Source organism: Talpa europaea (genome assembly GCF_964194135.1).
Source record: "Talpa europaea genome assembly, chromosome: 4".
Lineage (NCBI taxonomy): Eukaryota > Metazoa > Chordata > Mammalia > Eulipotyphla > Talpidae > Talpa > Talpa europaea.
Genome location: NC_140070.1, coordinates 60,668,404 through 60,679,146, shown reverse-complemented (window position 1 = coordinate 60,679,146; position 10,743 = coordinate 60,668,404). Strand labels below are relative to the sequence as shown.

The 10,743-nt window shown below is 46.0% G+C and overlaps 1 protein-coding gene across 1 annotated transcript in view; it reads left to right on the top strand.

Moving 5' to 3' along the window:
• Nucleotides 1-9,214: 9,214 nt before the first annotated feature.
• The window catches only part of WWTR1 (WW domain containing transcription regulator 1), a gene marked incomplete at both ends in the record, with an annotated part of 129,727 nt that continues 128,198 nt past the window's right edge, over nucleotides 9,215-10,743 (top strand). The window contains one exon of the mRNA XM_084231406.1: nucleotides 9,215-9,639. Within this exon, the coding sequence (XP_084087532.1) occupies nucleotides 9,215-9,639 (425 nt within the window). The remainder of the gene's footprint in view (nucleotides 9,640-10,743) is intronic.

The following is a 10,743-nucleotide window of genomic DNA, read 5'->3' as shown; positions in this document are numbered from 1 at the left end:
GTGATGGATCCTAAGGTGAACACCTTATTTCTGGAAATTCAGACTTGAGGCAAAAGTCCACTTCTCTTTGAAGAAGATTGAAACAAATTAATACAATTGTGAGATGTAAAAGCTATTAAACAAGTGGATAGAAGAGCAGAAAATGTTGGTTTATCCAGAAGGGGGGGGTGAGGTGGGGAAAGAGAGTACTAGAGTTTTGTGTAGTATCCTTATAACATCTCTGTTTTGTTTAAGTGAACATAACTTTTTACCTGAAGCCAAAAAGAGTCTTTACTTTTCTTCCCACTCCTTGAGAACAAAAAAAAAGTGAATTTGCTCAATCAGGTAGTCCTGGACTCAAAAGAAAATTTTGATCCTGCAGGAAACTTCTCTTTCTGCTATTGTTGAAGAAATATGCCTGCCTTCTGCACTCCCTTCCTCACTCTCATCTTCTCAGGGTCTAAAAGGAGTGAAATGAGGCTCAGGATGAACAGAGTTTCTGAGACTCCCAAGCATTTGAGGCTATGTTAGACCCTCCAGTTGGATGACTAGGCTGGAGTGCCTTGTCATCATTTGTAATATTTTTTTTCTTATAACAAACACATTCTGTGTTCTAGATGAGTAATTCACAAAATAGCTTTAGGAATACAATACTTTTTTAAAAATAGGGACTGCCTGTTTCCTTAAATTATCAGTGATGATTCACATCACAGAAAGGTTGTTTAATACACATAAGTACTCCATTAATCATTGGGTTTAATTGCATTTTAAGTACCTCAACACCTTTGACTTTTTACTTAATGAGAGGGAGGAGACAACTACTTTTTTAATTTAAATTTTAGGAGCCTCTGTGCAGTGAATAGTCATTAAAGCGTTTGTAAAATATACTGTAAATCAGTGGGGGAAAATAACTTTGAAAATACCCTTCTTCCCTTCCCCCCTTTTCTTCCTTTTCTCCTTCCCTTCTTAGGAACAGACAGAATTGTAGATGTACACAGAGAAGGAAACAACAAAGATTCAAACTATTTAAGAAATTATAAATGTAATTTGAGTGCCTGGAGCCACTAAAGGTAAGTAAGGCACGAACTTTTCTGAATCTTTGTTTTCTTACGCATAAAATAGGAGGTCTAGTAAGGATTATCTGTTCCCTGTTACTAAGAAATTCATGTATGACTATACATGTGCAGCTTTTTCTAGTCTGTAAAATATATAAATATTATTTACTATTACTAAACTGAAATACTAAAAACTTTTAGTTATTATGATTAGATGGAATGTCTACAGTTGTGTGGTCAAATTAAGATTGATTGTGTAACAGACACTACATTCACTCTGTTAACTAAGATTATCTGAAAATGTATATTTTTGTGTCGTATTTTAGCATGTGTGAGTTGAACTCATGCCCATGGGGTCAGTTCTCTTGTGGAGGAGATTTTGAGTTCTAGTCCTCTTTCCACCCTTTTTTTGCTTTGCTGATTCTCTTTTTGACTCCAAACTATGAATGATCTTTCTTGACCAGCCCTGAGGAATGGCCCCACTTGAGTTTGTGTGATGCCAAGAGAGATAATAGAAGGGCTTGGATTTACTTGACTCCTGTCAACATGAGACAGAGGAATAGCAGTGGCTTGAACAGCTGGTGTAACCAGATCTGGGACTTATTTGGGTAGAGGGAGGAGTTTAATGACATCATCAACCAGTGTATGTCCTATTGGGTGGCAAACTCTTCCAAGCTCAGCTTGAATGAACACTTCTAGTCTTTTACACATTGGGCACCCCACAAAATATATATTCCTTGAACATTTCCCCCCAAATGGTGCTAATTTTTTTTCATAATATCAAAATGATATTAATAAAATATTTTGGGTTTCTGAGAGTGATTCTATTTCTCTATCATTTTACACATTTATATATTTAAATAAATCTAAGTACTTCGAAACATTTTTTTTACATAGGTTTTTTTGGGTACTATTTTAGCATCTTACTTTTCACTTATTGTTTCCTGTATTTTTGAACAAAGTTGTAATTATGGAGTTCATAGGTAATTATTTTTGAATTTTTTTCACCCAAAATTATTTTTAAAAAAAATGTTTTTCATGCTGGTATTGTAACAGGGTGGTCCCCAGGAAAGGGGGAGGTTCCCTGCCCCACCCAAGGGAGGGTGGAGCTGAGCAGGGAGAGGAGAGGCTGCAGAGGGAGTCTGATGAGACCAACTTTGTACCTGAAGCCTACATCGACTGGATGCCAATGGTTCGCTCTGATCCTATATGGAGTATTTCAACAAAGCCAGCTAAAAATTGCTGTTAGTTATTTCTGCCCTGTGATTTTATGCAAAAATAGGAAAAATGATTTAAAAGTACATTTAATTTGCAAACTTTTGCTATGCTGTTAAAGTTTGGGATCAAGGTTGAGAGAATTCATTTTTCCATAAGTTGAACCATTTTAACATTTTTTCCCTGTGATTTTGATATATTTGCTATCTTGTTTTAGCCAATGCTCCAAATTTTTTTCTTTTGGCTTGGATAATGGACTATTTTTAAGTAATGAAACTGTCATACTGGACATTCATGGACAATGCTGCTGACTAATTGTTGCTTCTCTTACACACATTGTAACCCTGAAAAAAGACTGTCTCCTAAAATTACACCATGAGATCTGTGCCACCATAGATATGGTGGAATAAAAATTAAAAGGGGGGATTGTAACAGGGTGGTCCCCAGGAAAGGGGGAGGTTCCCTGCCCCACCCAAGGGAGGGTGGAGCTGAGCAGGGAGAGGAGAGGCTGCAGAAGAGACTGAGGAAGGAGCAGGATGGAGCCAGGAGACCTGGAGGAGGCGCATGGAGCCTAGAGACATGTGAAGAAACTGCGCTTGTCTTTTGGTCGTGGACAGGGTGACACAGATATGGGTGAGACCCGTGGAGAGGTGACCATGGCAGCTTTTATCTTGATGTTGATTTTGCTCTTTTCCTTCCGGGCTTGTTTGGTTGTTTCTGACTCTTTTCTGTGGGTCCCCACTGGAAGATGCTTTAGACTTGTGGCAGGCTTTGGGGCCTTGCTCTGGGCCAATCCCATATGGATGGACTTTTACCCACGAGGGGACGGGTAACTTTGGGTGCTTCATTTAGAAACTGGACTCTTTGCCTTACCTGTATTGTTTCCTAGTTTTATTAAAGATCCTTCCCATTAAAGTCTCATATGTTTTGTGTTGATGCGGCGGATGGCAGAACCCATTTAGAATGGGCAGGTTTGCGGGGCTTGGGCTGCCCCTCTCCCTGTCCTATAACAGTACATTGTCTTCATAAATTTTAGAAAGCTACCAAAAGCATTTGATCATTAGTCATTAGATATCTTAGCAATTCTCTTGTTAAATGTTTAGAAAATTTTAAACTATGCTGCAATTGGCAACTTTGCAATATAGCTTGATAGTTAACTTCTAAACCACATTTTATGTTGTTAACCATTTACAAAAATGCATGTTTCCTTTTCTAAGAAAATGGTAATTTAGTAACTAATTGTTTTTCCCATTTACTATATTTCCCCAATCCAAAAAAAAAAAAAAGGAATAGTGAGAATACCAAAGGATAGACAATTTGCACACAGTACCCAAATAAAGACTAAATTTTAGAAATTCTTTTTTCCTCTAGTTCAACTGTATTGCTAAAGAAAAAGATAACATTAGAGAGAAGATAGTTCCATCCATCATCATCTTTATTATCAAAATGATCTTCCTTATGATCATATCATTGATACATTTATTAGGAACACTAAAATGAGGTTTTGTGATGATGAGACTTGCACCTGGGGAGAGTGAATGCAAAAATGGTGGTAGCACCAATTTGTTTTGATTTACTTATTTCCAAACTTTGCTATATGCTAGATACTGCTAGACACTCAGGATGCAGGCAACTATGAACACACATGTGTCCTGCTTCATTTAAGTTGGATATTGGTCACCAGTCAACTTTTACTCTACTGTTGAAATAAAGATTAATCTTATTCAGTCTTTTTCTGGACCCTTTATTATTCAAGCCCTTATCTATTCAAAGTTCTTATCTGTCTTGCTCCTTTCAGTTGCTAATGGTGACCCTGCTCTGGGAATTTTCTCCATACTGGTTTAGCAAGTCCAGGCAGGTTTTGCCCCAGGGTCTTCCAGGCAAAGTACTTTAACAACTTACCCACCTCACCAAGTTTCTGACCATTTACCTTTACTAAAATCAGTCACTCAGATAAGTCAACAACTCAAAGGGAAATGGCTGAGAAAAGCTACTTGAGGATTTCCTAAGGCAAAATGACAGATGACATTGTCAGGACATGAGCCACTGGGCTAGGCAACAACATGTACTCTACATGTTGTGTGGAGAACATCTTGTCAGGCATCAGAAAAACAAAAAAGAAAATGAAGTTCTTTTAATCTTGTTCTCAAAGAGCTTACAAGCCTCTTCAGGAGTTCAGTCTATACGTCGTGTCAAAACTGTAGTGATCACTGAGAGGATAACTTACACAGCGGAAAGAAGAGTGGACAAAATCATAGAAGGGTCATCATGCTCTCAACAAAGAATATGGCCTTCAGAGGAGCAGTTCCATCAAAAGATATGAGGCCTTTATAGTTTGTTCCCAGGTTTCCATAGCAAAAACCAAAAACCAAACACAAAAAAGAGAACTTTAGCTTTGCAACTACTTATAATCTCGTAGGGCCGGCAACAAAGAGTAAAAAAGACAAGAGCAATTTGAATGTATAAGATAAGTGCGAGATTAGTGAACATTTAGCAATGGAGTTTGGAGGACAGTTTTGAGCAGGGTTCATATAAGGAAATAAGTATGATGAAGGAATGGGCCAAATAGGGATAGACCAGTGCCTGATACAATGGATTAAGGACAAATATGAGTACGAATCAAGGTCAGAGCGCTATGAGGATGGCAGTTTGTTGGGAGAACTTGGCTGCTAGGTTGATAGCTTTGACTTTTATTCTTGTGGGCAGTTACTAAAAGCTTGAGAGCCAAAGAATGACATCATGAAAATAGGAGAGACTGGAGGCAGAGAAACCAGTTAGGAGTCTACTGTAAACATTTTTGAGATAAGGTCCTTTTGTGGGAATGGGAAAGGAAGAACGGATTTGAGGGACACGAGAAGGAAAAATTGACTGCTCATGCCACTGGTTAGATGTGGACAGAAAGAAGAGGAAACTTCAGTTGGAAGCATGTTGAGGGGAATATTGGGAGATAGGACATGAACTTCTGATGGAAAGTCTTTGCAAGAGGAGAGAAATATTTACATAATGGTAGGAGTGTACTCTCAATTGATTATCTTACAAAAACTAAGGCATTTCTTTATGATATGGCAGGCAGTGGGTAACATACTGATTTTAAATGACAATAGCAGGGAGCAACTCCTGGCTCACATGGGATGGAAGGATAGAAAAAAGAATGGAAGCACTCTGTCATAGGATTTTAAACCCTAGACTAGGGTTTTTTGTTTTTTCCTCACAAAATCTTTGTGTGTCCTCAGACACAATCTTTCGGCTACTATCCTTATCTATAAAACAGGGATATATAGTATATTGTCTATTCTTTGAGGGTTCCTGAGACTTAATACTAGCTATTTAATTGAGTTCTTTAGTATGTAAAAGGTATTGTGTTAAGAACTTTATTTGCATTTTCTATTAAATCCTTAGAATGACCATTTCACATTTAAAAGATCCCGATATTCAGTGGCTTAAAACGATGTACTATTCTACCATCTGGACTTGGTTAGGCTCTGTAATTCTTTTATTGGTCTTGAAGGTGATCACTGGTGTTTTGTTGTCAGCTGGGAATCTCCCCGGGTCTGGGCTCAGCTCTGAGCTCAGCTCTCCCTCTCTCTATGTATCTTAGGAACTTTCTCTCCCCATGTGGTTTCTTCCATAGGATAGTTAGCTTTCTTAGCTTGTGACTTGGGTCCCTCAGAAGTAAAGAGGGACTGCACCTTATTGGGCAAATTAGCAGTTTCCTTTTTAAATTTTTCGGGTCGAGGCAAGTCACTGGCCTAGTTCAAATCTAAGTGAAAGGGTCTTACTAACAGGATAGTGGTCCGTTGAAGGGCAGCAAGGCAGTGGACTACCACAATACTGTCTCCAATTTTTAAATGAACAATCTGTAAGTAAGGGAGGCTAAATGACATGTTCAATGTAGAAAGTAGAACTAGGCACTTCAAAGCTTATATTCTAAATCGTGAGCCAACTGATATAATTTGTAGGTGTTTTAACCTAGAATCACTGAGGTGTTACTGTCCCTACTTTCCAAAGAGGGTAAATCCAGGAATGGAGATTTGACATGTCTTGTTGCCTCAGGAGTTTAAGGTATTTTGTTTTGGAGATCATGGATTATGCACTTACGCCCTATACCATTTTGCCTCTCCTGGGTAGTTCCTGTTTCATACAAAACACTTGTAATTGTTATTTAATCTGAAGCTAATGTTTGAAGGACTGAAGCAAATCTCTTGAACTATCTACTATCACATATTATAGGCTGTTTGGGAACAGGGAGTTTTCCCTTCCAGTTATCCTGTGATCAGGGCAATTTCCATTTTAGGCATCCACTCCTCTCGCCTCCACTGTTTATTAATATGCCTTGAAGGTTGGTAATAAATGAAGACGGTATCTGTGTCCTTCTAGTCCCCAGCACCCTGGTTCTCACTGACTGATTAGTCTCATGGCTCCCTCAGCATTTTCTTCGTCTCTTGAAGCTTCCAGGTATTCTTTACAAAACAGGCAAGGTGAGGAACTTCCTAGAGTCATCCTGGCCTCAGTTTCTATCCTTTATCATCAACTCAGTCTCATGACCTCGGCATTAGTAATCATTGGGTTGCAGTTACTTCCCGTAGTTCCATGGCTAATCTGCCCATTGTCACACCTGTGAGGGTGTCTGATAATAATTTGCAAAGATCTACTTCTAACAGAGAGACCTCTAGCAGCTCCCCCCTTCCCTGCACTTGCCCTATGGGGGTGGGGGGAACTTGCTATATGGGGAGACCAGGGTTCCACAGTCCCAGTAAGGAGCCATGCTCTGTTTACCTTTGAAGGTAATCCATGTGGTTATCTTTCTCTCAGGCAGCCCTGGTTTTCTCCAGTCTGTGGAGAGCCTGGAATTAGAGCACACTCTCAAGTACTGATAATAAGAGGCCCTCGCTTTGATGGGTTCTTGCTCTATTTTGAGCAGTGACAAGAAACACAAAAAAAAATCCTCCTGTTCTCCAAGGGAAAGCTATGAGGTGGTCTTGTCTTTCTGTAAATTTTTCACCTTCAAGACAACTCCAGATTTTAATTTTGACTTTATTTCAACCTTATAAAATGTTGAGACACACTACCTGTAATTCTGTTTAATGTACCACACACAAGTATGTAGCTAGGTGCTTTTCAACAGTGCTTTACATACATTGTCTCATTTGATTTCATAAACTTCTATTTGAGTTAAGTGGGGTGGAGTAGGTGCTTTCTGAAGAGTGACTTACGTTCCCTTTCTTCCCAATGGAGAGGGGTCAAGGGAAAACTGAGCTGCCCCAGAAGGCCAGGCCACAGCCTACTTCCGGCAGCTGCCTCTTCCTCCTGGATCCAGGGGTAGGGGGTCTCCATCCCTCACCCAGATGTAGTCTGTGGGAGGGTGGGTGGGTTGTGGGGTGTTTTTTTTCAGGGTCACTGGCACACACTCTGTATTCTAGTCACCTGCTCAGGTTCCATCCCGGCTCCAGGATCTTGGGAAGGCCTCAAGAACATTCCAATCCTCCCACTACCCCGCGACTATGTAGCCGGGGGAAGGAGGGGGACGCGTTTGCTCTTGCCTTTCAACACCCAGTTTTCTCATCAATTCTTAGTGACCTGACACACCCCGGAGAGGAGAGAGGATTGAAGAATGATTTGAAGGCTGTTTGTTTACAGCCCACCCGTTTTGACAAAGTCGCATCACTAGCGAGGCACTTTCTGGGCGCCGACTGTGGGGCAGACGACTGAAAGCCCAGCAGCCGAGACGCCTCGCCTGACCAAATATGGTCACAAGCGCTAAGCAGGCTCCCGTGGAAGGGCAGGCCTTGCCGGCGTCTCCCCGCGCCGGGGCGCACCCGGGCCAGCCCCGGCAGGGCCGGGTTTCAGCGCGGCGCTCCGACGCCCGCGGCCGAGGCGCCCGGCGGGAACGGAGGGCGCGGGGCCCCAGAGCGGCGCTTCCTCGGCCCGGGCCCGCGTGCCCTCTACCGCCCCCAGCCTAGGCTTCGGTCCACAACCCCTGACTAAACAGGCTCGGGCCACTTTCCGTTTGATCCCGCCCCAAGACAGTGGTGAACGCAAAGGAGGGCCGGCGCAGGGCGCCGCGGAGAAGTCCGCGCGCAGAGAGGAGTGGGCGGGGGGCACCAGGGTCCTCGGGCCGGGCGAAGCACCCACGGCGCCCAGGGCTTTCCAGAGCCGGGGCTGGGCGGAGGAGGGGGAGGAAGGGGAGGGCCGAGCCGGGACGGGCGGCCTCGGGACTTGGAGGCCATGCATAATTCAACAGCTCAGCTTTCGGGCCCGCCTCTTTCCTGGGAGTGGGAGTTTGTTCCAAACTTTGTTTATGGGACAGTCCGGGAGCCGCGGCGGCCGCGCTGCCTGCTTCTCCTCCGCCTCCGCGCGGCCCGGGCGTGCCTGAAGCCGGCTCGGGGGATGTGAGAGCCGAAGCGTCTCGGCTGCCGGGCACCGCGTCGAATTGGAACTCGCCGGCAGCGCTCGGGCTCCCCTCGAGCTCGGAACGCCCTCGAGCGACCCCGGCCTGACGGCGGATTCCGGCGGGACGGCGGCCGCCGCACGCCCAGCCTCGGCTTCGCTGCGCGCCCAGGTAGTGCCCGCTGAGGCGCGCCCGCTGCCCTGGCACCGCCCGGTGGCCCCGCGCTCCTCGGGCTCCCGGAGTCGCGATGTCCAGGCGTTGGCGCGAGTTGAGGCTTTAGGGGCTCTGTGCCTGGAAAGGCGCGACCTGTCCTTTGCCACCGCAGTTGTGCTGCGTCCCGGGCGCAGTTACTCAACCCCCCCCCCCCTTCCCGGTATCTGGGGAAAGTTGCATAATTCCCCGGGCCGGGAGGGACCCTCCCCCGCCCGCCGGTCTGGTGCCGAGTGTCTGGGATCCCTCGACGGCACCTCAGTCTCCTCTCTTCCTCTCTGTTCTGTCTCGTCGCAGCCCTTCCCCGCTTCGCCCCCTCCCCACTTCCAACCCAAAGCCGACCCGCCTTCCCTTCTCCCCGCAGAAGATGAATCCGGCCTCGGCGCCCCCCCCGCTCCCGCCGCCCGGGCAGCAGGTCATCCATGTCACGCAGGACCTGGACACGGACCTCGAGGCCCTCTTCAACTCCGTCATGAACCCCAAGCCCAGCTCCTGGCGGAAGAAGATCCTGCCGGAGTCGTTCTTCCAGGAGCCGGACTCGGGCTCGCACTCCCGCCAGTCCAGCACCGACTCGTCGGGCTGCCACCCCGGGCCGCGGCTGGCCGGCGGCGCCCAGCACGTACGCTCGCACTCGTCGCCCGCGTCCCTGCAGCTGGGCGCGGGCGCGGCGGGCGGCGCGGCGCAGCAGCACGCGCACCTCCGCCAGCAGTCCTACGACGTCACGGACGAGCCGCCGCTGCCCCCCGGCTGGGAGATGACCTTCACCGTTACCGGCCAGAGGTACTTCCTCAAGTAAGTCAAGCTCCGCCGGGGCCGGCGGGCTGCGGCGCCCGGGGCGCGGGGCTGGTTCGCGCGCGCGCGGGTGACGGCGCTGCCGTGCGCGTTTCTCTCCCGGAGGCCGGGCCGGAGAGAGTGAGTTGGGGCTGGAACTGTAAGGGATCTGGAGCAGAGTCTCGTGAGGCTCTTCGAGTGTCCTGACGTCCCGAGAGACTCTGGGGAGGGAAAGAATTAAGGTGGGGCGGGGGGTTGTTCCCACGAGACACGTAAGCGACTTTGCGCAGAATCTGAAACACTGATACATTGATAGCGATAGAGCCTCCTGGGCACAAGCCCCTCACCCCTGCCCACTGTAGGTCAGATTTTCCAGAGCCGGGTTCCCTGGGATGTGACATCAAGTTAAATAAAGGAAAAGTTGTGAGACTTGGGGAGGAGGCAAGCTTCAGCAAGTGCAGGTGGTCCGCAGTCTCCTGGACTTGGGGGAAAGCAACCAAGAAAAGGGACTACCTGTTACACCGTACTGTTTTCTGCTGGGTGACGTAATGACCACATCGACAGTGATGTAATTAGCAATTGTGTGGTGAAGGAGATGTGGGCTGGACAAGTCAATTGTTTGGAAATGGGGTCAGAAGTTTTATTATGTCACGCTTGGTAACCTATAATACCATCAAATCAAGAGCCTGCTCGCTCATTCTTCACTCACATTGTTCTGGATTGTTGATGTCATAAATTTTACATTAGATTTGAATTAGACTATACAGCAAAATAGATTCACAGACAACAGAATTGTGTCAGTGTGGTACCCTAAGATAAGTAAGGTCCTTAAGAGAAACCAACCTGGAACTTGAACTGTAAGGAGTGAGGCCATGGGGGCCCAGGCTATCAGTGGCCTAGACCCACGTCATACCTCTGGACCACTTGGGTCAGGATTATCTGCACTGACTGGCACATCACTGCCAGCCAGGGAAACTCCTAAGAACTTGCCCTAGGGTTTATTTTAAAGTCTTTGATGGAGAAGCCATCAAAGTAGCCTGGAGTGGTCTCACTGTAAAAGTTGTATTGTCTTTATGTGCAGTTTGTAAAATATAATCAAGCCTTTCTTTAGCATTAGTATTTGAG